Here is a 27,458-nt window from a genome sequence, read left to right as displayed (position 1 = left end):
CTAATGTCACGGTTGTAACGTTTTTTTATTTGGATTTAGTCCACATGTCATCACAGATTATACTAAGTTTATTTGAAGATGTATATCACTCGATCTCAGTTATGGTTTGTTTGCCATGTGATAATTGCAGTGTGTTTCATGTTGTAGAAATAAAATATGAATAATTTGTCAACAGAAGTGTGGTTTTTCTTATTTAGAATCTCAGACAATGTTTTTTATTTCATGTTTATTTGAATAGGGACAGATGGTTAAACAGACATTTGTGCAACAAATCTCCAATGTACAGCATCACAGCATTTATAGCTATTGCTTGTTTCCAATGCTCGTCCATAGAAGGGCTTTAAAACAAACATTAAATAATCATTTATACACCAGGGTTCAACGCAAAGGTTTTTTTTCACTTGTCCGGTCTGGCAAGTAAAAACAAAAATTCTACTTGCCCAAAATCCATTTTTACTGGCCCCTTACAATGCAAGGTAAAGTATTTTTTTTAAATGGGGGGGGGAAAGCCTTGGAAAACACAGCAAAATGTTTAAAAAAAAAGTCAAACTTTGAGGGGAAAAAAGTAAAAAAAACTATAAAAAAGAAAGACTTTCCCCGGGCCATCCCTTAATGTTGAACCAGAGCCCGTCCACTGGGGGTGATCACGGTCCAGTGCTAAATGAATGGGACTCTATGGAGCTAGACGCTAAATGAATGGGAGTCTATGGAGCTAGACGCTAAATGAATGGGAGTCTATGGAGCTAGACGCTAAATGAATGGGAGTCTATGGAGCTAGACGCTAAATGAATGGGACTCTATGGAGCTAGATGCTAAATGAATGGGACTCTATGGAGCTAGACGCTAAATGAATGGGACTCTATGGAGCTAGACGCTAAATGAATGGGACTCTATGGAGCTAGATGCTAAATGAATGGGACTCTATGGAGCTAGATGATAAATGAATGGGACTCTATGGAGCTAGACGCTAAATGAATGGGACTCTATGGAGCTAGATGCTAAATGAATGGGACTCTATGGAGCTAGATGCTAAATGAATGGGACTCTATGGAGCTAGACGGCTACATTTGTCTCTCTCGCCTGATTGTTGTTGAGAAATCTCAGATTTAATTGTAGTTTTTGCAAGTTCAACTGTTCATTGGATTATAGGTCGACAGTTGAATGAACGAGTACTTATGTCCTTTTGATTTCTTACAGGTTGAGTCGTCGTTGCCCATAACACGCTAGCATTCTGCTAATGAATGCTGATTGGTCAGTGAAGGACTGATTACGATCAGAGATCCCGCTTGATGGCATCCACATTCTCTGAAGTGACTCAGAGCTTGCCGTAAAGCAGCATCTCTGGCCGTATATGTGTATGACGTCATTGACATTTTAAAAGGCTTTTTAGAACAAAAAAGCCTCTTTAAAATAATCTAACACCCAGCAGTGTGTATTTTCTTAGCCTCCCCTTCCGAATGCAACATTCAGATTACTAGACAAAAAATGATATCCTGAGAAAAGTGGATTTTGAGGGGTATAGCTCCATAGACCTCCATTCATTCTGCACTGGCCTGTGAGCGCCCCCTAGTGGAACCAGAGTGGAACTGCAACCAGTTCAGAAGCCTGAAGTTTCCTGAGAGTGGAAGTTCTCCCCTTATTAGACATTCTCTGGTTGAACCCTGTACACATATTCATATATATTTCAAATTAAAAACGCCAATAGAGCTCAACAGTGTGGTTTCCGGAAGTAAAAAAAAGTCCCGTTGATTTTCTCCATAAGGATTTAGATTATCAGCCATAATATCTAAACCATCCCATAATGTCTAAACCATCCGAGGCAGACTGACCCCGAGCTATGAGGTTGTGAAACGAAAGTTTCTGCTCCTGTAGAAGCTAGAAGTTTGCATGAAATCAACCTTGTTTTAAGAAAAACATGTTTTATCCGCAATCTTATGGAGAAAAACTACAGTAACCACAATCCTAAACGTAACAGTAACGTCTCTGATTGGTCCAACTCGCTGTTACCATAGAAACATTTACCGTTACCGTACCCGGGAAACCGTGAACGGCTAGAGCGAGCTTCTACCATTGAAGTCTCTGATAGTTTCTGGGCTGATGTTCAACATCTTATAAGACAGAACACTGGGCACTCATTTCAACTTAAGGATAAAGATATTTTGATTTGTTTTGAAGGCAATGAGATGGACAAAGATGTTGTTTATTTTGTTCAATTAATGTTGTTATTGGGAAAATTCCACATTCACAATAAGAAATGGGCGGACTCCAAACCAAGCCTTGAACACTTTTTTCAAGAACTGCACCAATACGGCAACACTGTAAGAGACATTAAGAATAAGAAGGCAATTAAAGGGGAACTATGCAGCTTTTCTTAGCTTAATTGACCTTAACTGAACAGCTTCGGAGTCAATGGAATGGTTATAGGACTTTTTTCGGGTTGAATGGTGGTCGTCTCGCTCCCCCCTAGCGCCTGTGAGCTGAAAGCCACCCTTGCAACTTTCAGGTAGTGATGGAGTTTTTCACACTATCGTCATGGCTGAAGAAGCAGAAAGCTAGGAAAGCATTGTCGGAGGAACAGAGGAAGAGGAAACATCAGACTGACCGAGAGAGGAGTCAGACACGAGGAAACATAGGAGCTGTAGGGGGGGCTCTGTAGAGAAACCTGTAGGGGGGCTCTGTAGAGAAACCTGTAGGGGAGCTCTATAGAGAAACGTGTAGGGGAGCTCTGTAGAGAAACCTGTAGGGGGGGCTCTGTAGAGAAACCTGTAGGGGAGCTCTATAGAGAAACCTGTAGGGGAAGCTCTGTAGAGAAACCTGTAGGGGGAGCTCTGTAGAGAAACCTGTAGGGGGGGGCTCTATAGAGAAACCTGTAGGGGGGGCTCTATAGAGAAACCTGTAGGGGGGGGCTCTATAGAGAAACCTGTAGGGGAGCTCCTTAGAGAAACCTGTAGGGGAGCTCTATAGAGAAACCTGTAGGGGAGCTCTATAGAGAAACCTGTAGGGGAGGGCTCTATAGAGAAACCTGTAGGGGAGCTCTATAGAGAAACCTGTAGGGGAGCTCTATAGAGAAACCTGTAGGGGGGGCTCTATAGAGAAACCTGTAGGGGGAGCTCTATAGAGAAACCTGTAGGGGGAGCTCTATAGAGAAACCTGCCAGCAAAAAGCCAGAAAACAGCAAAGAAATGGCCGAAACTGCGTAGCGCCTGTCACTGCCCGATGTGAGTCGAGCATGCTCAGATTTAAACGGTTTCCGGCATAACGTGTCATACTGAAATTTGTGAAATCCATTAAATAATAAACTTTTCTCTTTACATACAATAACAGAAGATGGAAATCATTTCAAAAACGTTTTAGCTATCTATGATTGCTAACGTTAGCTATCTATGATTGCTAACGTTAGCTCAAAACGCCATTCAAGTGACAGCCTTTGCTGTGTTTGATTGCTAACTTGTAGCCAGCAGTGAACCAACTCCGTTGTAGGTCCATTTTTACTGTATTAACGTTACAGAAGTCTCTCGTTAGCATCTTGTAGGCTACTTGTCGCAAAGTGACGCATGCGCAACTCACATCGGGCAGTGACAGCGCCTCTTTAAGACTGGAATTGTGTGATACATTTCGATGATACATTTGACTTAATATGTAGGCCTTTTTTTTACCTTTTTATTTATTTTCTACATATATTTTTTCTATATATGCACCTCTGGTATTGACTTTTTGTACATACTGGCGTTGTACCTTTCTACCTTTGTTCTTTACTAAAACCTAAAAAGCTAAAAAAAAAAAAACTTTCACACAACTTCCGTATTTTTGACCGGAAATACGCAACAGTCGTCGTAATCTTCTTCCTCACCGGTACATCCGTGATGTACAACAGGTAAACATATGGCGCAAGCAACGAGCAAGACTTGTAGCGTCCCGGGCTGTTGTTGTTATTCCCAAAAGCAGCCATATCTGTCGTTTCATTCCTTCCCTGTTGATGGTGAAGTTCGACGGAGATGGTTTCAGGCTATCCGGCGGGAAGAAGGACCAGACTTTACTATTATAACGGGGAGCACGTACGTCTGCAGCAGACATTTCACGTTAGACGACTACGTTTTAGGGATGAATTCACCCTTCTCGATCACTATCCGCCGCCTGAGACCAGACGCTGTCCCGAGCCTGTTTCCCTGGAACGACTTCACGCCTGAAGGTAAAAAGGACCGGGTCTATGAGCGGAGCCAAAAACGGCCGCCGGTACCGTCTGTAGGAGTCGAGATAAAGGACATAACACGGCCGCCGGTACCGTCTGTAGGAGTCGAGATAAAGGACATAACACGGCCGCCGGTACCGTCTGTAGGAGTCGAGATAAAGGACATAACACGGCCGCCGGTACCGTCTGTAGGAGTCGAGATAAAGGACATAACACGGCAGTCGGTAACGTCCGTAGGAGCCGAGATAAAGAAGGCGTTGTATGACGCTTTGAAACAGGACCACGATTATGCGACGCCGCCGCCTGCAGGTAAGAAATCCCTCCTCCTGTAACGTTATGTAGTTGTAGTAGTAGTAGTAGTAGTAACACATACACTCAGAGACAGACACACACACACACACACACACACACACACACACACACACACACAGACTGTTAAAGAAGGCAGTGAACGCACCACTCTAAACTAGTAGTTTATTTTGTCTTCATGATAGAGTGGTGTGTTCACTGCCTTCTTCAATCATTGTAACAGCTTGTCAATATTTTACCACAGCTAACTTAAAGGGTTTAAAGCAGTGGTGTAGTCTAATGTATTGTATATTGTATTGTATACTGTATTGTATATTGTATTGTATACTGTATTGTATATTGTATTGTATACTGTATTGTATACTGTATTGTATACTGTATTGTGTACTATACTGTATATTGGCCAGAATCTCAAGGAAGACGTGTCATGTAACGCTGACAGGTTGAACGCTACGAGGCTATGCAATGCAAATCATCTGTGTCCATCGTAACGAATCAGAATCAGTTTTATAGATACATACATACTTACTTACTTACATACATACATACATACATACTTACTTACATACATACATACATACATACTTACTTACTTACTTACTTACATACATACTTACTTGCTTGCTTGCTTACTTACTTGCTTACTTACTTACTTACTTACATACATACATACATACTTACTTGCTTGCTTGCTTGCTTGCTTGCTTACTTACATACTTACTTACTTGCCTTACTTACATGCCTTACATACTTACATGCTTACTTACTGCTTGCTTGCCACATACAGTGGTGTGAAAAAGTGTTTGCCCTTCCTCATTTCCTGTTCCTTTGCATGTTTGTCACACTTAAGTGTTTGAACATCAAACCAATTTAAACAAATAGTCAAGGACAACACAAGTAAACACAAAATGCAATTTGTAAATGAAGGTGTTAATTATTAAAGGTGAAAAAAAATCCAAACCATCATGGCCCTGTGTGAAAAAAGTGATTGCCCCCTAAACCTAATAACTGGTTGGGCCACCCTTAGCAGCAACAACTGCAACCAAGCGTTTGCGATAACGTGCAATGAGGCTTTTACAGCGTCCTGGAGGAATTTTGGCCCACTCATCTTTGCAGAATTGTCCTAATTCAGTTACATTAGAGGTTTTCGAGCATGAGCGGCCTTTTTTAAGGTCATACCACAACATCTCAATAGGATTCAGGTCAGGACTTTGGCTAGGCCACTCCAAAGTCTTCATTTAGTTTTTCTTCAGCCATTCGGTGGTGGACTTGCTGGTGTGTTTAGGATCATTGTCCTGCTGCAGAACCCAAGTTCGTTTCAGCTTGAGTACACGAACAGATGGTCGGACATTCTCCTTCAGGATCTCTTGGTAGACAGCAGAATTCATAGTTCCTTTTATCACGGCAAGTCTTCCAGGTCCTGAAGCAGCAAAACAGCCCCAGACCATCACACTACCACCACCATATTTTACAGTTGGTATAATGTTCTTTTTTATGAAATGCAGTGTTCCTTCTACGCCAGATATACTTGGACACACACCTTCCAAGAGTTCCACTTTTGTCTCATCGGTCCACAGAATGTTGTCCCAAAAGTCTTGGGGATCATCAAGATGTGTTCTGGAGAAATTGAGACAAGCTTTGATGTTCTTTTTGCTCAGCAGTGGTTTTCTCCTTGGAACTCTGCCATGCAGGCCATTTTTGCCCAGTCTTTTCCTGATGGTGGAGGCATGAGCGCTGACCTTAACTGAGGCAAGTGAGGCCTGCAGTTCTTTGGACGTTGTTGTGGGGTCTTTTGTGACCTCTTGGATGAGTCGTCGCTGCGCTCTTGGGGGTAATTTTGGGCGGCCGGCCACTCCTGGGAAGGTTCACCACTGTTCCATGTCTTCGCCATTTGTGGATAATGGCTCTCACTGTGGTTCGCTGGATTCCCAAAGCTTTGGAAATGGCTTTATAACCCTTTCCAGACTGATAGATCTCAATTACTTTCTTTCTCAATTGTTCCTGAATTTCTTTGGGTCTCGGCATGATGTGTAGCTTTTAAGGATCTTCTGGTGGACCTTACTGTGTCAAGCAGCTCCTATTTAAGTGATGCCTTGATTGTGAACAGGTGTGGCAATAATCAGGCCTGGGTGTGGCTAGAGAAATTGAACTCAGGTGTGGACAACCACAGTTATAGTATGTTTTAACAAGGGGGCAATCACTTTTTCACACAGGGCCATGATGGTTTGGATTTTTTTTCTCCTTTAATAATAAACACCTTCATTTACAAATTGCATTTTGTGTTTACTTGTGTTGTCCTTGACTTTTGTTTAAAGTGGTTTGATGTTCGAAACACTTAAGTGTGACAAACATGCAAAGGAACAGGAAATGAGGAAGGGGGCAAACACTTTTTCACACCACTGTACATACTTACATACATACATACTTACATACTTACATACTTACTTACTTACATACATACTTACATACTTACTTACTTACTTACATACATACATACTTACTTACTTACTTACTTACTTACTTACTTACTTACTTCCTTCCTTCATCCCGAGGGAAATTGTCCAAGTATACTTACATATACAAGAAATTTGACTTTGGTAGGTGTTAACTCTATACAATCAACAAACAGACATGTAGTAGTAAACATAGACAAATAGTAAAATAGACACATACTGTACAGTAGAGACAACAATATACATATAGGCACATATCAACATAATATACAAATAAGACATAATATCAAGACAAGTACACATGGAGTGGGACGTAGAGTGCAAAGTAGTGTGCAAGATGCATATTGGGATAAGTATGTAATGTGGAGAGAAGAGGGTGAGTGGCCAGAGTTCAGTAGAGTGATGAAAGAAGCTGTTCTTATGTCTGGTTGTTTTTGTGCGCAGCAATCTGTGGATGACAGAATGATTCTTCATGGCTACGTAATCTGAGACTTATGTGAATAGGCCTAATTGTTCATTTCCATCAACTTGACGTTGATAAAAAGAAATCCTGTTAATCCACAGGGTTCATACGGTTTGGAAAAACCTGGAAAGGTTTTGGAAAAGTCATGGAATGCTTTTTGAACACAGCATAATAATACGTGATTAATAAATGTATTTCTCGTCGTCTTAACCTCACCGTTCTATTCAGGGCGCGATATTACGACTCCCACTATGAACCACATACATTGTCATTCATTTTATTGTTAAACCTCCGAGGGTAAACTTGAACACAGATTTCTATTATTGTATAATGTCGACTGACTTTTTCAGGAATACATAGTATTGGAAATTTGCCGAAAAGTATTGGTTGAAATGCGTATATGAACCCTGTTTATAATTTCACTATATTGAATGAAGGACTGAATGAATGTGTTAATTCTCAATCCCTACAGGAATGCTAGACGGGACAGTGGATTACATCCAATACTTGGAGGCCGAGCTGAAGAAGGCCTTGCCATCGTCGGACCTCTTCAGCCGGTATTGTGCGTCAGATGACCAGATGAGATTTTACACCAGATTTCCATCTGAGCGCGTGTTTAGGATCTTCTGGGAATCCATTGCACCATCTGCCTCTCAACTGGTCTACTGGAATAAAGCACAGATGATAAGTGAAGGCACCAGTGACATCAGTCCCAGTCCCCCTCGCACATTGCCATTAATTGATGAATTTCTTATTTACTGTATGCAAGTGGCTGTTGGCATGAAGGAGGAGGTACTCGCTGACATGTTCCAGGTACGTTTAACCACTGTGACCCGTGTGACCATCACCTGGGCCAATTACCTCTACTTCATTCTGGGGACGCTTCCGCTTTGGGCGAGTAGGGAGAAGGTGAAGTCGGTCATGCCAGGAAAATTCAAGAAGTGCTGTCCCAATGTCCGTGTGATACTGGACTGCACTGAGATTCCTGTGGCGGCCGCCTCTTCACGGAGCCTGCAATCAGAAACGTCCTCCCACTCCAAAAACAGGACAACCTTGAAGGGACTGATCGGAGTCGCTCCCCACGGTTTGGTGACATTCTTCTCGCCGCTGTACGCCGGAAGCATCTCTGGCAAGGACATAACACAGATCAGCGGGATCCTTCCCTTGCTTGAGTCAGGGGATGAAGTGATGGCCGACGAAGGGTTCATCATCGAAGAGCTCCTTTCTGGTGTCGGCGCAAAACTCGTCACGCCACAGTTCGAGCGTTCAGGACAATTTACAAGAGAGGATACGGAGAAGACGCAAGCCATAGCACGTCTCAGGACGGTGGTCGAAAGGGTAATAGGCAGAATTAAGTCCAATCACATCTGGGACTCGCCTGTACCTCTCACTCTGATGTGCACGGTCAGCCAGATCTGGCACAACTGTTGTGTTATGGTGAATTTTCAAGGACCTTTGTCTTTTGAAGAAGACTGAGATCTGGAGAGTATATTGCATGTGATGTTGTATACTTATCCTGGTTTTTGGGTTTGCTCTCTTTCTGTCATTGGATGGTGTGTAAATATATGTAAATAACTTTGAAACAACGATATGAGAATTGTACTGGACTATAATGGGCAATAAAATGTGCAATAAAAAAGAAAATAAATCAATTAATTAATTTTTATTACTTAAAGGGTAAGTTTTGGTTCATTTTTCAACGTTTTTGTTGCCTTTTTCAAGATTTTTTTGGACAATTTTTCGAAGTCTTTTTCTCAACCCACCCCCATCCCCAATGTTGAACCCAAAGTTACACCCTTGCTTCGGGGCCATTGTTATTCACATCCTTCATAGAGCATTTAAACTATTACATACTAATATATCACAATAATATTAAGTATCTATTTTTGTTTTGTTTATTTGTATCTCTTGTTCACACTCCAGTCCAGTTGGTGGCACTAATTTACCTTTAAGTTGGTTTGCCAACCACTAATGGAATAACGCCTACCGGTGTTCCTGCGCATGCGTCGTAGTAACTACAGCGGAAGCGGCACGGTGGCTCTCACAGCTGTCTGACTGGCACTGAATGATAACGCACTGATTTCGGCTCCAAAAATGATGAAATTTCTTCCTAAACTGCTGCTGCTGGCGCTGCTAGCCTTCCCGGCCACCCTCCTCGTCAAAGGTACGTCTTTAATACAGCTGCTCGCGGTGGTAGAGGAAGAAAGGGGACCGTATTTAATTAGCTTTAAACATGCTAGTGTTAGCTGCGCGGCTAACTAACGTTAGCTGCTGTGGGCAAAAAGGAGAAGGCCATTCTCCATTTGACATGTGCTAGCTGAAAGTATATAAATGAGATGCTTTTCACTCTTTTAGGGGATTTATGAAGTGTTTACATGTAGCGTCTCTTTCTCTGAATGTTTAATTGTTAACATATATGATACACAGTTTGCTACATGGAGTTTACCCGCCTGCTTAGACTGACGTGTCCTTAGCTGTTACCCGCGAAGCTAAGTAGCTCTGCTAACTGTCAGTCAGCCTCCTGGAAACATAACCCGTTATCCTCCGTTTTAAATGAAGTCTAAACGCTCATTTAACTACATTTTATTGTTGTCAGTAATCAATGCATCAATGCATTTAAAAAAAAGTTGTATTAAACTAGCTAATGTGGAATGTTGTTAGCATTAAAGGTCCAATATTGTAGAAGTGAGATAGCCATGTCTTGTTTGATTATAAAGCAGGTCGAGGTGCAATATACATACTGTGAAGTATCAACACGTTTCAATCCACAGAGAAACTCACACCGCCCGTGTTCAGAAAAAGGTGCCTTTTAAAAATGAGCCCTGAGGGCTTCCGTACAGTATATATTTTATATTATAAGTATATTTGTGACATATTGTTTCAAGATTCAAGAGGTTTATTGTCATATGCACAGTGCAGACAACCTACACCATGCAATGAAAAGCTTGCTTTGCCAGTATTCCTTACACAACGAATACAAAAAGTTGAAAAATACAATAAAGCTAAAACAAACAATACAACAAAGCTGTAATAAATAGTTAAGATTAAAAATGTTTAAAGTGCACTATGCCTAGACAGCTGTGTGTGTGTGTGTGTGTGTGTGTGTGTGTGTGTGTGTGTGTGTGTGTGGAGTCTAGGAGAGGAAGATGGGAGTGTGTGTGTGGGGGGGGGGTGGGGTATTTCAGTGACCAGGAGTCTGATGGCCTGTGGATAGAAGATTATTATATTGTGATGTCACAACTATACTTTAAAATAACAAATGATGTCACGTGCCGTGCCGAGGCTTCAGAGTGTATGTTGAGTTATGGGACGTGTCCACTGGCAAGCCTTAACTTCCACGCTTCCTATTCATTGTCTACGTAAGCAGCAGAGCAATGCATTCTGGTACTTTTACATATAGTTAAATCTAGGCTACTTTTTGCAAATCGGGGGCATCCAGCTCGACTCGCCGCCTCTCGAAAAACTCACCAAAAAATCTGACCGTTGTCAATCTAAAATGAAGACAGATTCAGCAGCTGCAAAGCTGGAAGGCCTTCGTCTGCATTTAACGACAGACTAGACACTGCACTACTGTAGAAAATGAGTACTGTCACGTTTTCAGAATTTTAGGATCGTCTTTGTACCGAATTATCTGTTCTTGTGACATCGCCATATGTCGGTATGCACAGTTTGACCTGAAGCCCAAGATGAAGAAGTGTCTGTACTCTTCTTTATCCTCCTCCTCTATAACTGGGGGTAAAGGAAGAGGCTACAGTCAGTATCTAGTTTGTCTTTGTCCCTGTAATGACATCAACTCCCAAGTCCCGCCCCAGCATCATTTTTCATGTGGAAATGTTTTTGAACCACAGATGAAAATTACAGTCTTACGCCCGTTTGTTTGTGACTATTTCTTTGCCTTGCTCAGTGGGACTGGGCGTGGATCGAGGGCGTAGGTTTGTTTCAACATTGGGGGGAGGGGGGGGGACACATTCTAACTGGGGCATCCTCCCCAAGAAAATCTTTGAGCCTCAAACACTTCATTTCCTGCAATGCTGCAATTACTTCATGTCCTGTGATCAGGTCCAGGAACTTTGGACTGTGATACATGATAACCTTTGTGGGATTGCAGGGACCAGGTTCATTCAGCAGAAGATTATTTGCTCTGGGAGACGGGTCAATCCTAAACGGGATGAATAAGCACATAAGAAGCTGGGTCCAGACTAGTTTAATGATAGCCAGACAGGATGGAGGCATGAAGGGCTGCTGTCTATCCAGGAGTGGGCTTGTGAGATGGCTAGGGGGTGGCAGCGTTTGAAAAGATGTCATATAAACGGGTTGCCAGGTTGGATGTCTAGACTAGAAAATGGAGAAAGTACCTGAACTTTCTGGAGGACTCCTAAGAAGCTTTGTGCTGGGGGAGAGACGTGTGTGATGGGCTTATGGTGCTGTCATTCATACGTGTTTATTTAGTTTGTCTCTTGTTACTATTCTGACAAATGGTCTGGAATATTGTCTTTTCTTGATTTTTGTCTGGGTGGGCGGTGATGATGAAGGGGGTTTTGTATGTTAAAAAATGTTAATCACAAAAAACCCAATGTACCATCAGGGCCGATGGTGAGTGCCCAGGATCTGACTGAGGACGAGGAGGCCGAGGCTGTGGAAGATGACATTGTGGATGACGCGACCGCTGAGGCCGAGGCTGAAGACGAAGACGACGAGGCGGAAGTGGAAGACGACGAGAATGTGGAACTGGTGAGTGACTGAAGCGTGATTTATGCTTCTGCGTAAAATCTACGTCGTGGCTACGTACGTAGGTACGTGGAGACACGGACCCTACGCTGTAGCCTGACGTCAGCTCTTGAAAAATGTAAGTACACGTCGCGGTGACACAGGCTGCTTGGCAGCGTTGCATGTCCCCCGACTCATTTCCCGGTTGTCAGCTAAATGTCTAGCTGACCAATCAGATTGCCGGATTTGTCAGATCTACTTGTTGTATAATGGAGATTAAAACAACTGCTCTTGTTTTATGAGGCAAAGATAATTGTGTGAACAAGTAAGGATATAACCTCAAGAGTATTACATACAATAATAAAATGAAGCTCTGTGTTGATACTTGAAGAAATTAAACTTCTGTCTGTCTGTGTTTCTGTCTGTGTGTGTGTGTGTGTGTGTGTGTGTGTGTGTGTGTGTGTGTGTGTGTCGGTCTTTGACTCTATGTGTCTGTCTGTCTGTGTCTAGACGGAAGAAAAAGAAGATGAAGAGGAAGAAGCATTGGTTGGAGAGGTGAAAGCTTCCCCCAACGCTGACACCACCATCCTGTTCGTCAAAGGAGACGGTACGTGTTCTCCAAAGTCTTGTGGACTGTAAATGGTAGTGAAGGCGAGATGAAGCATTGACGCTTTCCAGCACATTGGTTCGCAAAAGCGTCCATTTCTCAAAGGCTTCAACAACTTTTCAAAGAGTGTAAAACGGGTAGATATATCACAGATGATCTATGTGATCTGTGATGCTCTGTATCAGACAGTTTTTGACTGTAAAGACTTAGATATAACGATGAAGAATGTATTTTCTTTTGATATAATATACTCAACATAACTGTATAATAAACAGATTTCTTTGAGAGGAATGCAGCTATCAAACGTGTGTGATCAATCCTTTTTGGTCCTAATGTATTAATGGCAGGAGGGGGAATATTAGTAGGGTAAAACTGGACCGTGGCAATGGTTTAACTGGGGCAGAGGGCGGTGAATGTGCTCGTGTAGATCATGGATGTATAATAAAACCGGTGTAGATTCGAAACCACTTCCTCAACCAGTCACGTTTATATGCCCATAATATTCAGTTTTTGCCCTTATTCTGAAAAAGACAATATTCTGACTAAGCTGTTTACATGGCTAATGAAAGTGAATATTCCCGTTTACATGTAGCTATGCAAAATAAGATTTCTTTCAAAGTTTACCAGCGTTGGTGGACTTGTTGGACCGTGCGAACACAGCGTCCCTCTTTTATTTCTTAAACCAGCTTCTTTAAAAGGTCGGCTCATATCTAAAAACCTGCTGATGTCCCAGTCTTTGATAATGTTTAAAAGTAGCTGTGTTTCTTATCGGGTCTGCAGCCCTGCAAACTGTCGGCTGGTTGGTTTGTGTGTTCACGGCGCACAGAGCTGACCGTAAGCCATAAACATGCAAGAGGCCGTAAACACACAGAGAGAGACACACACACACACACACACACACACACACAGAGAGAGACACACACACACACACACACACACACACACACACACACACACACACACACACACACACACACACACACACACACACACACACACACAGAGAGACACACACACACACACACACACAGAGAGAGAGAGACACACAGAGAGACACGCACACACACAGAGAGACACACACACACACAGAGAGACACACAGACACACACAGAGAGACACACACACATTTCTCTAAAACAATCCAAGCCTCGATACGCGCTTCACGGAAAACTTCCAGGATTTCTCGAAACGCGCTTGAAGCCTCGGCACAGAACGTAACCTCACAAGTAAATGGCAGTCAACTAAAAGACAATATTTTAGACCTGTAACAGCAGAATTAATTAATAAATTAAGAATCTTCTTCTCTCCAGACTTCCCTGCCAACAACATCGTCAAGTTCCTGCTCGGCTTCACCAACAAGGGATCGGAGAACTTTGTTGTGGAGTCTCTGGATGCTTCTTTCCGTTACCCACAGGTACAACAACTTCTAATTCAACTTCTCTGATGTCAGCTTGTTAAATGTAAATATTTTTCGGTCACAGGAAACTAAATATCTTTGAGTTGTGGACGGAAAGTAGATAGTTCTCATTTTATTCTCTGTATGTATTTGTTCATGTTTTGCAAACAGTATAACCCGAGCCAGACCGTACAGCAAAGATGGAAATCATATCCCATCCATACAGGGTTAGCAGTATACAGCTGTTAAAACATAGTAGTATATATGTATTTTTGAACACACTGGTATCAGATCGGGACTCCGTATCGGCCGTTATGCAAGTTCAGGAATCAGACTCGGTATCGGGAAGGAAGAGCTGTATCGGAACATCGCTACAAACAACTAATCCATTAATGGAGAAAATAAGCGACAGATTAAACGACAATGAAATGATCCGTTAGTTGCAGCCCTAAACACACCAAACACTTCCCTCCTATAGCACAAGAACGAGCACTAACTCAGAGTTGAGTGATATTAATACAGTAACGTGACGAATGAGCGTTTCTGTGCAGCTCTTCTCTAACTGCGGCTCTGTCTCCTCCCTGTCAGGATTACCAGTTCTACATCCAGAACTTCACCGCTCTCCAGCTCGGCATCGAGGTTCCCGGCGGCAGACAGGCCACCTTTGAGTACTCCTTCATCCCTGCAGAGCCAATGGGAGGGCGGCCGTTTGGACTCGTCATCAACCTCAACTACAAGGACATTAACGTAAGGAGGACAGTATGATTTAAAAAAAAATAACATACTAGTTTCTACTAACATTGGGGGCAAGTCAGAGTTTTTCCTGACTGTGTAAGCATGATCGATTTGGCAACGACGAGTCTGTGTTACCATATTAAAAAGAAATCTATTATGTCTATGCTTGAGTAAATGAAACCCCAATCAACAAAACTGCTTAAAAAACACCGTAAAAATTACCAGGAGAGACCGACACAGCCAGACTCTGGACGGTAAAACTGAGATTAGTGCTCCTATTCAGGTGTATGTTCTGCTTGTACAACGGTGGTTTGGTAAACAATGCCACTAGTGACCCTGAAAAGAAAGAAACTGCAGATTGTTTTTCAAGCTAACCTGCTGTTTAAAGTTTGTCAGACGATGTAAGGGCAGAAAGACTGACCCGTGTCTCTGTTTTTCTCTCTCATGTCTTTGCCGATCTTCCCTTTCTCTCTGTTGTTGCTTCCTCTTTTCTCCCTTCTCTTGCTTCTCTTTCCTTCTTTCTCTCTGCAGGGAAACGTTTTCCAGGATGCCGTGTTCAACCAGACGGTCACCATCACAGAGAGAGAGGATGGATTAGACGGAGAGACGTAAGCTTTTGAATCTCGTTTTAATTTCCTCTCAGAATCAGTTTTATTGTCCAAGCATACTTACATACACAATAATTTGACTTTGGTAGGTGTTAACTCTCTATACAATCAACAAATAGACATGTTGTAGTAAACATGGACAAATAAATAGTGATATAGACACATACTGTACAATAGAGACAACAATATACATTTAGGCACATAACATAATATACAAATAAGATATAATATCAAGACAAGTACACATGGAGTGGGACGTAGAGTGCAAAAAGTAATAGTGCAAAGTAGTGTGCAAGATGCATATTGAGCGAGTGGGGAAAGTAGGGATGACGCCACTTATCCGCAGTTCAGTAGAACTAGAAATCCCTTCTTTTATTCCTGCATCTGTTCTTCTTCTCCCTTTCGGACATTCATTCCTTCTTCCCTCCGTCTCTCCCAGGATCTTCCTGTACGTCTTCCTGTCCGGCCTCGGGCTGCTGGTCATCGTAGGCCTTCACCAGCTGATGGAGTCCAGAAAGGTACGGCTATTTAAAAACAAACGTCTGAAGAACAGTGAGTTGGTTTCACATACAGTTGTGCTCATAAGTTTACACACCCGTGCTAAAGGTACCCCATGTCAATCTCTAGGTATGGTGAAGGGTATGTGATGGGGGGGGGGTATGGTGAAGGGGTATGTGATGATGGGGGGGGGGTATGGTGAAGGGTATGTGATGATGGGGGGGTATGGTGAAGGGTATGTGATGATGGGGGGGGGGTATGGTGAAGGGTATGTGATGATGGGGGGGGGGTATGGTGAAGGGTATGTGATGATGTGGGGGTATGGTGAAGGGGTATGTGATGATGGGGGGGTATGGTGAAGAGGATGTGATGATGTGGGGGGGTATGGTGAAGGGGTATGTGATGATGGGGGGGTATGGTGAAGGGTATGTGATGATGGGGGGGGGGTATGGTGAAGGGTATGTGATGATGTGGGGGGTATGGTGAAGGGTATGTGATGATGGGGGGTATGGTGAAGGGTATGTGATGATGTGAAGGGTATGTGAATGATGATGTGGGGGAGTATGGTGAAGGGTATGTGATGATGTGGGGGGGGGGTATGGTGAAGGGTATGTGATGATGTGAAGGGTATGTGAATGATGATGGGGGGGGTATGGTGAAGGGGATGTGATGATGGGGGGGGTATGGTGAAGGGGATGTGATGATGTGAAGGGTATGTGATGAGGGGGGTATGGTGAAGGGTATATGATGATGGGGGGGTATGGTGAAGGGTATGTGATGATGGGGGGGTATGGTGAAGGGTATGTGATGATGGGGGGGGGGTATGGTGAAGGGTATGTGATGATGGGGGGGTATGGTGAAGGGTATGTGATGATGGGGGGGGGGTATGGTGAAGGGTATGTGATGATGGGGGGGGGGAGTATGGTGAAGGGGTATGTGATGATGGGGGGGGTATGGTGAAGGGTATGTGATGATGGGGGGTATGTGATGATGGGGGGGGGGTATGGTGAAGGGTATGTGATGATGGGGGGGTATGGTGAAGGGTATGTGATGATGGGGGGGGGGTATGGTGAAGGGTATGTGATGATGGGGGGGCCAAGGGAACTGTATCAGGATCATAGTATCCTGGATCCATGAAATAACTGGCCTTTCAAAATAAAAGTCTGCCTGCCTCTATGGGAATCTAACATAAGGGTGTACTGACTTATGCCCCCTGTATTTTAAGGAAGAACATTTATTTATTTTTGATACATTATTCATTCACAAAGAAGATTGGTGTCCTTAAAGGTTGGATTTTTTTGTTCCTCTTTTTAGTCAACTTTAGCAGGGGTGTGTAAACGTATGAGCACAACTGTATGTTAGTTATTCAAGAGAAAATGATCCTCATTTAAAATGCAAAAACATTCCCCTTTTAAACTCGGGAATGATTTTGTATATGTATTGAACTGCATCTATAATATTAATGTCCCTGTGAATTATTCCCTGTGCGTGAGCAGAGGAGGCGTCCCGCTCCAAAGGTGGAAATGGGAACTTCAAGCCACAATGACGTTGACCTGAGCTGGATCCCTCAGGAAACACTCAACCAGATCAGTATGTCACACTCCTCGACACACACTCGTCCGCTCGTGCACCAGCTTCTGTTTTCTGCACCTTTTTATCGCTACACTTCTGTTCAATGTTTCCTTTGTTTTCAGTTCACTGTGAAAACCACGTTCAGAGACTTCAAATCAAAGTACAGCTGTCTTAACATGTCTTATTGTACTGGAACTACTACAGAATTGTGTTTTATTATTAAGTATCAAATATGTAAAGTATGGTAAGCTGGCGTTGAATGTCTGCTCAGATTGTTCCCCTTGTTGACTCATTTAGATCTGATATTTACGCACCCCCAAAATCCTGAAAGATGAAATCTTTTCATCTTGTCTGCCAAGACAGTCGTCTATCGTGACCTGGAGCGCTGCATACATCGTTCAGTACTTCAGTACAGTGCTTCAGTACTCCGTCTGGGTTCGCGGTATATTCTTGGGTTTTCTCCAGCCACATTTTTGGCGGTCCAACCAGTGAACAGAGGGAGGGGCTGAGAACGATGACGTTGAGGTCGTGACGAGTTGTAGTTCTGTAATGGTGGTGGAGAAAGATGTGAGCGAAGCCATTCGGTCCGTTGTGGCAACGCTGCTGAATATCCAGAAGTTAAAGCCCGAGCAAGAACAACCTTTGCTGAGTTGTGTTGGGGGCCGTGATGTTGTGGCCCTCCTCCCCACGGGGTTCGGGAACAGTTTGATCTTCCAGCTCGCTCCGTTAGTGGTGAAGGAGTTGGCTAAAGCTAACGCTAGCGATGCTAAGCCGACGTCGCGACCAAACGTTAGCAATTGGTTACGGCAGATCCAGAGCGGCTCTGGGCAGATCCAGAGTGGCTCTGGGCAGATCCAATAGTTTTAAACTTCAACAGAGTACCGCCTTCAAGGAAGTTAACACTTGTCAATGGGGAGTGGCCAGACTCTCTGGACCAATGAAATGGACCAGAGTCTGGTAGGACCAGAGTCTGGTAGGACTAGGCTGATGGACCAGAGTCTGGTAGGACTAGGCTAATGGACCAGAGTCTGGTAGGACTAGGCTAGTGGACCAGAGTCTGGTAGGACCAGGCTAGAAGAAACCACTTAATGATTAAAAAGTGCATCCCTCCTGATAACCCAGAGCGATGGATGTTGGCGCTCAGACGTTTTATGTCTGTCGATGTTTCTTCCCTCACAGAATGAGCTGCTGTGTATGTGCAGGTGTTTCTGTTCCCTTCCTGCTTCACCTGCTCCTGTATGAACTTCAACCTTCACTGTGCATGAGGATCACTTACTCTTTTCTCTTTCTTTTTCCTCTCTGCCTTCCTCGCTGTCATGTTTTCCTTCGTCTTCAGTGCAGAGTCGCAGAGGTGAGGTCTGCTTTAGTGTGTGTGTGTGTGTGTGTTTTTAAATTTACTAAAATCTAAATGCTGTGCTGATGTTGGAGTGTTTCTTCTCAGATGAGTGAGCTCGCTAAAAGTACAGATGCTCTGATTCATCAGTGTTTTGATAGTGGGCACCTGGTTAGCTCACCTGGTAGAGCGGGCGTCCCTTTGCTACATGTCATTCCCCCTTTCTCCCCTTTCATGTCTTCAGCTGTCCTATGTAAATAAAGGCCTAAAAATGCCCCAAAAACAAGTCTTTTGATAGTAAAACGAAACGTGAGCAATCCCTCTACCATTCAGTTTGAGAAAAAGCATTCAGAGCATCTCTACTTTGAATGACTGTGACATCTCCCTCATTCTCCTTGGAAGTTTAGTTGCATCTGTGTTCATCTCTTTTACGGTCCGATCACACCAAAAAGTGGCTCGGTGAAATCATCTGCATGTGTTTGTGAAATATTTCTTGGCCAGTGTTTCTATCGAGAATGAATAATAGGGCTGGGCGATATGGAGAAAAACAAATCTCACGATACTCTTGACCAAATACCTTGATGTCGATATTGTAGGATTGACAATTGGTGCTTTAACAAAATATTATTTGCACAATAAGATTTTTGATAAACAATCTTTAGAAATGTCGATTTAATGACTACCGGTAAGTGTTTAAAGGCAAATAATACAATAGCTAGACCAGTCTCAGAGAATGACATCACTTCACTTTAATGCAGCCTTTAAAACCAGGAAAGGACAACACTTGCCATATTACAATATCCCAAATCTAAGACGGTATTTAGTCTCATGTCACGATATTGATATAATATTGATATATTGCCCAGCCCTAATGATAACAATAATAATAATTAATAATAACTTTGTACTAGACTGTATCTTGATTCTTGCATGGCAGGAGGACTGTGAGTGCAGTCCCCCAATCACTAGTCGTGTTTCCATTCACATATACTGTATGTTTATGCATTTTAAAGTACGGCATTAGAAAAGCTGTATGGAAACGGCAGAAAACTTCAGTTGCAAACGGTTTGTACGCTCGCTTGATGTGGTTTTTTTGGGCTTTGTGGAAAAAGAGTTGATGCTAAATGTGATATGGAAACGCCTTCCTTCTGCTGAGTAAGTTCTGACCATAGACTGTTAATATTTATGGACAAAGCATCCGGTTCGTAGCCTCGTGAGACCGTCGTGATCTGGCGAGCTCCAGTTTTCCACTCACAGATCAGTCTGGCATCTTGAGACAGAAAATCTGGAGCCGTTCGCCAAACGACCGACCAATCAGCGTTGGTTTAGGTGTGACGCAACGGGAAGCGACTGTTCAGTCTAAACAACGTGGCGGCTTCCACGGATGAGATGAGCGTAGCTATCACGCTAGTTTTATCTGAATTAGAAAGTATTCCTTCATTGAAAGAAGAGTAAAAAACGGCACTGGAGGCTTTTCTCAGAGGAGAAGATGTTGTTGCTCTTCTCCCGACTGGTTTCAGCAAGAGTTAGATATATCGTTGATCTGATTGGTTGATTTGGCCGTCCATCACCAACATAGGTGGTGATAGACGGATGGTTTATCCAATCAGCTAACCAGGATTTTCGCCCCTTCCCAAAAGTTCTCCAACGGAAAGTTCCCAGATGGATATGCCGAGCAAATGTAAAGAAATCCATCTGGCGGAGTCAGGTCATCCGGTTCAGCAAAGTGCTGCAAATGCGGAAGTGCCTTTAAACCTGCTTTCTATCTGAAGTCCAGCAGGGGGAGACTCCTTAAACCTGCTTTCTATCTGAAGTCCAGCAGGGGGAGACTCCTTAAACCTGCTTTCTATCTGAAGTCCAGCAGGGGGAGACTCCTTAAACCTGCTTTCTATCTGAAGTCCAGCAGGGGGAGACTCCTTAAACCTGCTTTCTATCTGAAGTCCAGCAGGGGGAGACTCCTTAAACCTGCTTTCTATCTGAAGTCCAGCAGGGGGAGACTCCTTAAACCTGCTTTCTATCTGACTTCCAGCAGGGGGAGACACGTGCGGTTGCAAAAGGAGTTTGGTTTCTGTAGAAGTCTCTGAGAAAGTGTCCCACTTGATTTATTACCTCAGTAAACATTTTCATAATGAGTTTATGGTCTCAATCGCTAGTTTGAAGTCTTCTTCAACACAGAATGATGTTCATTTTTAGGAATTATGGTCTTGTTGATTTTAGCGATAAAGCTGGGGGTGTTTTAGGGCGTGGCTATAATGTGATTGCCAGTCCACGGCCTGTCTTATATGTAATATAACTATGGGACAAAGATATATTAAAACCTAGCGAAGCTAAATCTTACCTCCATTAATATACAGTCAATGGTTGGCACACAGTCAACAGTTAACTCACAGGACTGGTCAGCTGTTTCCTGTCGGCGTCCTCCCGCACCATCCCTCAACGTGTCTCTGTGTCCGGACAGCATGAAACACGGCCGATACTAGCTGACATGAAAAACAATTTTTTATTTTTTTATTTTTTTTATGTGTGTGTGACATTTCAAAAGTTTTCTTGACAAATGAATGGAAACACGACTACTTACATTGAAAACTCATGAAGGGCCCCTCTCAGGGCCGCTGTGAACAGGAGAAATGATTACAACAATATTTATACACAACTGTTGTTTAGTCAGACTTGAAAACCTGTGATCCTTTTTCCTTTAACCTAATTCCAAGCAAATCAAAGTGAAGGCGTCTCGTCGGGTGTTTGAACTCCCATCAGTCACACTCTGTGTTTGTGCTTCTTCTCCAGACAAAGCGTCTCCCAAAAGATCTCCTCGCAAAAGGAACCAGAAACGCTCGGCCGGCTCGGACGAGTGACGGGCGCTGCGACACCACGGCGACAAAAACTTCATCCAACCGTCTACGTGGGAGGAGGAGGAGGAGGGGGGAGTGAGAGGGGCTGGGAGCGCCACGCTGAGCACGCTCTGCCCTCTCTACTGAGGAACTTTAACCAGTGCCAAGCACCGAGATGGCTGGCTCTCTACTTTCATCTTAAAAACTGTTCCACACACACACACACACAGAGACAGACACACACACACACATGAGGGAGAGCAAATAATCATCCTAAAACAGGTGTGTTGGGTTTAAAAGGCATGTGAGGACGTTTTCCTCTAAAGGTCGTTGGTTTTCTTTCATTCTATTGGTTTGTCTAAGCGTTTAGTAAGATAACTGCTGATGTGGTCGTTGTGAGACCGTTTTGATTGTTTGTTTGATTATTACCTCCCACTCTGGTGTAAAAGTCAAAGGGAAAAAAACGCCCAAAAGATCTGGTTTTAGTCTCTGAAATCTCGCGACTTTCTTTCTTTTTATTCGTCTTGTATGATAGTAAACGGAGTATCTCTGGCTTCACAACTGTTCTGCTCGGGCAGAATAAGCAATCTGGAGAAGCCAACTTGTGATGGACATTCATCACCATTTTTCTACATTTTTTAGAACAAATGATTAATTAACATTTAGCAGATGGACTGATGATGTAACTTTGTTGTTTAGTTGCAGCTCTACTCTGGCGAGCGATGGAGCCACGGTGACTCTAACAAATGCAACCAGAATTTGTTTGTAGATTTTGCAGTCTCTGCTCTCCTGCTTTTGCTTCACTTGTTTTTACTGTACAGATCCTAAAAGGAGAATCTGACCCTGGTGTTGGCTGTCACTGATTGACACACTTCTGACGCTCCTTCTCAAAAAGCCTGCGAGGACTCGGTGCCGTCCGCCGGTTTAAAATGTAGATGATGTGACACGTCTTTCAGACTCTTTGAGCCATTTGTGCAGGAGCACACACACCTGCAGCAGGCAACATCCCACATTTCATCGTGTTCATTTTATATTTGGGTGTGAAAGGCAGCAAAAAGTGTCAAAAACAAACATAAAAATAAACCTGGAACAAGCTTGCAAGAACATACCTGTATCAGTATCTCACTGTGTATTTTCTTGTGCTGTGATGGCACAAACCACTCTGAGCTCTGTGGTCCAAAGCTGCCTTCAAACACGGCGAGTCGGTGGCACAATCGGTCGTTTTTAAGTGGTTTTCAGTCGTGTGAAATCTGTCGCTGAACCACGGTCAACAGAAATGGAGTTTGCTGCGTTCCTGGTGTGAGATTTTGTGATTGTTTTTTTTTGCATTTGAACGTCACGTTTGATAATGAGAAGCACAGCTGAAATGATGAAAACCGGTTGGTCGATTGGAGGGAAAGAAATGTATTTCAAAAATCAATTTATTGCTTTAGTAAAGTGTAAGTGATATCACCGGTTCCATTTTCTTAAACGTCTATGATAGTAAATCTTTTTTGGGGGATTTTATAGTGCATTTTGAAAGATGTTTATTCAGGCTCTGGGAAACTGTGATGGCCGTTTCATAAGACAGTTTTTGACGTCTTGTGACTGAAAACAAACTTATAAAAACACCAGGGTTCATCATGACTTGTAAACAGGGAGCCATGGAACAAATCGATTGTAGGCATTAATAATCCTGTAATCCGGGCCTGAAACGGGGCTGTGTTGTGTGCAAAAGTGCTCTGCTGATTGGGTATCCCCTGGGACGTATGGCGTTATATATGTGCCTCATTCCTGAGTGGGGAACTAAACTTGCAAGCACACATAATTACGTTTTGAGCAGGAATTAACACTTACTTTAACGTGCAATAATAACCCCTTTCACGCAGTTTACTCGTGCCCTCTAAAAACTCTTTCTCTGCACGCAGGTTGACGCCGCTGTGCTCGGGCCACGTCTCCCTCCCTCTCAATCATGTTCCCTCTGTACGTTCATATGGACATTTATTGAGCACGGAATAGGTTTTTGTTTGCTCAAACAAAACTATTTTTTTGCGAGTGTTAATTCCTGTTAGAACGTAACTTTATGTGCTTGCAAAATATAGTTCCCTGTACTCAAAACATACAGTTTACTCACTCAGGAATGAGGCACATATATAACGCCATAGGGACACAGCCGATAAACGAGAGACGCACCCACCAAACGAGAGAGAACTTAACTCGAAGCCGCTGCACGCGGCTCCGAGGAAACCGGTCGTTGAACACGGAAGCTGTAGCGAAACGGGGCACGCCATTTTTAGGATAAACGTGCCCCAGGTCCGTGGACAGGAAATAAGTGACGAGAAGTCAGCAGAGTGAAGCTAAAGCTGCCCTTTAACCCCGACACCCTGAACTGAAACGCCACCCCCACCAGTAGTTTCTGGGAGTAGAGAGGTCTCACCGTGTGAACACATCACAAACTCAACGGTTTCCCCCTCAACGTGTGCCTGTTTTTCTACTGTGCTGACTCTTAACTGTGTTTACTTCTGGCTTCTCTTCTCAAGCAGCTTGTTTTAAAATCAGAGCAATCATTTACCACAGAGAGAGGAGAAGTCCCCCCCCTTCTGTGGACCATCATGGCATCTTAATTCCTAAAACAATGTGTACTGTAGTGAACGGGGAGAGACTAATAATAGTTTGATCCCGTTTGAATTGAGCCATGGATTACACACATGATGACCATCAGTTTAAGGTCTAAGGGCATTTATTTGCATATGACTGATCCCCGTGTGTTTCATATCAAAATGTTCAGCACAACATCAGCTTTCTCCGTAGTGACGCCCGAATGTGTTCCAGAGCAACATGTGAAGACATAATTTGGCGCTAAAGCTGAAAAGTTGAAGAAATATTTCTCAAATCTCTAACCTAAACTCAGTTGTTTAGGGTCCTTGAAATGAGTTTACAAAAGTTTTGGGTTCACACAGCGTAGCGAGTGTTGTAACATCGCTTGGTCCTCGGACGGTAAAAAGATCATTTGGCGAGTCGTAGTCGTAGCACCACTTTTTGTGGGAAAGCGCTCAGTGAACTACGTCTCTCGTCTCGCTGGCTTGGCTCTGTTCCACAACACACTAGGGACGCACCGAATCCAGATTTTCATCCTCGTCCCGTCCTCAGTCCATGAACACAGTCAACACATTAATGAAGTAAACAGTGACTGTCCTTCCTTTGCCGTACCTGAAGTTGCTGCATTCTGGCTGCTGTCTGTAGATTCCTTCATGCTCAGCTCGTATTCTTCCAGATGTTTCATACCAGATGTTGTAACAGCGGTGATGTTGTGTATTGTTTAGGGTCCTCGCCACCACCAGACTAATCAGCATTGCAGATTGAACATGTAGCTGGACTTGAATGGCCTTCTTTTGACTGAAAGTACTGCCAAACAACACTTTTTCTGCTCACCAGTTCCATTTCCACTTCCTCTCAGCCTGCTGCATTGAAGCTCCACCTACGTAAACACCTTCCTGTAATCAACGGCGCCGTCATCACGTCGACCAGCGTAGCGCGCGCTGGGAAAGGCTCGGCAGAAACCCAACCCCGTCAAAAAGTCCAATATTCAGCTGAATCCTGGATTCCTGCATCCCTGGTTTTATCCAGCAAAGTTGTATCAGCTGAGAAGCGAAAGAAGGAGCGAGTGCTCTGCTCGTGTGAGTGACGTTTCATCCCGGTATCAAACACACGGACATCGTAGCTTCAGCGAGACGTCCCATAGAGACTTTGGAGCGTGTAGTCTTTCTAATGACGTATTTTCAGTCTTATACTTCAACATCTTTACCACAAAATGATCTTTTTAAACTGACGACATCATCTGTGTAATCCATGGCTCAGTACAAAATGGATCATTATTTGTCTCTCTCCGTTCAGTACCGGTGATATTTTTTTCCACCGGAAGGAGAGGGACTCCTCTACTGAACTGAATCTTTTGGATTGTAAAAATGAAAAAGTATTGAACTGGCTGAAACACTGGTGTAAATACTGGCTGACAGATGATGGCCTGAAAGCAAAAAATTACTCAGCTAATTTATTTGAGTGACAGATTGGGGATTCGAGGGGCGGGGGGGGGTGTTGTGCACTGTTTGTTTTTTATTATTTTACCACTAGGGGGAGACACTGACTCACTCTACACTGCAGGACTTTAGCTTTGAGTTCCTGTGCTGCAGAGTTTTGTCTTTTTGAAAGCTGTGTTTCTGTGAGAAAGCTCCGATGTTTGGACGGGAACGTTAACCAAATGTTTTAAGTCTTAATGTTTCTGCAGATGATCCGACGGGAAACACTCGGTCCAAACGGGAACACACACACACAACTCAGAGCAGATGTTAGGGTTGATGTTGTTTTCTAAAATAACAGGGCTGTCATTCCTAGATACAAGCTTTGATTTTTATTTGCTATTAAATGTGCAGGAAATAAACTTTGATGATTTGCTGTATGTCTGGTTCCTCCGGGGTTTTCTTTAAAGATGAAGTAGGTAAGACTTATAAAACTAACCTTTATGAAACTACTAAGAACTAAACTGAATGTTTCACAGACATGTGACTAACAGAAATGGACAAATGTGTCCCTGAACAAAGGATGGTCGAAAATCAAAAGTTACAGGGAAGACCACCTCCTCCCTCATGTGGTCCCCTTCCTGCAGCCTCACCCTCACATCACCCTCCAGCATGATGATAACCAGCCATACCGCTCGTTCTGTGCGCGATTTCCTGCAAGACAGGAATGTTAGTGTTCTACCATGGCCAGTGAAGAGTCCGGATCTCAATCCTAGCACGTCTGGGACCTGTTGGATCAGGGCGAGAACCATGCCCCCACCCCCAGAAATGTCCAGGAACTTGCAGGTGCCTTGGTGGAAGAGTGGGGTAACATCTCACAGGAAGAACTGCCAAACCTGGTGCAGTCCATGAGGAGGAGATGTACTGCAGTACTTAATGCAGCTGGTGGCCACACCAGATACTGACTGGGACTTCTGATTTTGACCATCCTTTGTTCAGGGACACATTTTGTCCATTTATGTTAGTCACATGTCTGTGAAACGTTCAGTTTATTTCTCAAACCTCAAAGCAACAAACATTGAAAACGTGACAAAAACTTTAAATGTTGAAAAAGTGAGAAAAACTTTGGCAAAAGCACCAAAAACTTGTAAATAAGCCCTCATAAAAGGCGACAAAAAAGCCCAGAATGTAAGTTACTCCTCTCCTCTGTGACAGTGAACTGAACATCTTTGAGTTGTGGACAAAACAAGATGTTTGAGGACGTCATCTCGGGCTTTGTAGGAAACACTAGGCTTGTTGGAGACGAGCCAGGTCTGCGCAGAATCGATCGCCGCCCAATGCATGCTGGGTAGATTTGTGTCTGACTTGATCCCGACTTGTTCTGACGTCATGCACACGTGGGCAACGATGACCTCACGAGATCGAGGCGGCCGCAGGTTTGAGACGCAGGCAGCGCTGTTGCTTTCCACCGACTGCAAGACCCAGGCGGACCCAGGGGCATGCTGGGAAATGCCGGCTTCTCAGCTGATCTAACAGCTGATTGGTTCATCAACATGACGTTTTATATAAACTTTTGTTATTGGTTTTGAATTGGAGGGATTTTAACTATTTGTCTGATTTAAACATGTGTGGCTGATAGTTACATTAAGAAGTCAGAGAGACATCTGTTCAGATTACAGATCAGCTACAGTGTGTTGTTAATATCAGCAACAGATCACATGTAGAGCATTTTGACAGCTACTCTGTCATAATAAAAAGTGGA

General features: G+C 43.4%; 2 protein-coding genes across 3 annotated transcripts; both read left to right on the top strand.

The window, feature by feature from the left end:
* The first annotated feature begins 3,838 nt into the window (after positions 1-3,838).
* LOC144537352 (uncharacterized) lies at positions 3,839-9,083 on the top strand. Its single transcript, XM_078281024.1, has 2 exons — positions 3,839-4,498; positions 7,887-9,083. The coding sequence occupies exons 1-2, from the start codon at positions 3,883-3,885 to the stop codon at positions 8,888-8,890; spliced, it is 1,620 nt and encodes a 539-aa protein (XP_078137150.1). The 5' UTR covers positions 3,839-3,882; the 3' UTR covers positions 8,891-9,083.
* Positions 9,084-9,428: 345 nt separating this feature from the next.
* On the top strand, positions 9,429-26,136 carry ssr1 (signal sequence receptor, alpha). 2 transcript variants are annotated; one of them, XM_078280153.1, is made up of 10 exons: positions 9,429-9,578; positions 12,000-12,145; positions 12,632-12,728; positions 14,039-14,142; positions 14,713-14,871; positions 15,391-15,467; positions 15,907-15,985; positions 17,462-17,555; positions 18,874-18,888; positions 21,658-26,136. In XM_078280153.1, exons 1-10 carry the CDS (start codon positions 9,509-9,511, stop codon positions 21,723-21,725), a joined length of 909 nt encoding a protein of 302 aa, XP_078136279.1. In that variant the 5' UTR covers positions 9,429-9,508; the 3' UTR covers positions 21,726-26,136. The 2 variants fall into 2 exon arrangements, with proteins under 2 accessions (XP_078136279.1, XP_078136280.1); XM_078280154.1 differs by lacking the exon at positions 18,874-18,888.
* Positions 26,137-27,458: the final 1,322 nt, after the last annotated feature.

This window comes from Sander vitreus, chromosome 22 (genome assembly GCF_031162955.1).
Source record: "Sander vitreus isolate 19-12246 chromosome 22, sanVit1, whole genome shotgun sequence".
Lineage (NCBI taxonomy): Eukaryota > Metazoa > Chordata > Actinopteri > Perciformes > Percidae > Sander > Sander vitreus.
The sequence above is the reverse complement of the archived record's forward strand: the minus strand, read 5'-3'. Positions and strand labels throughout refer to the sequence as shown.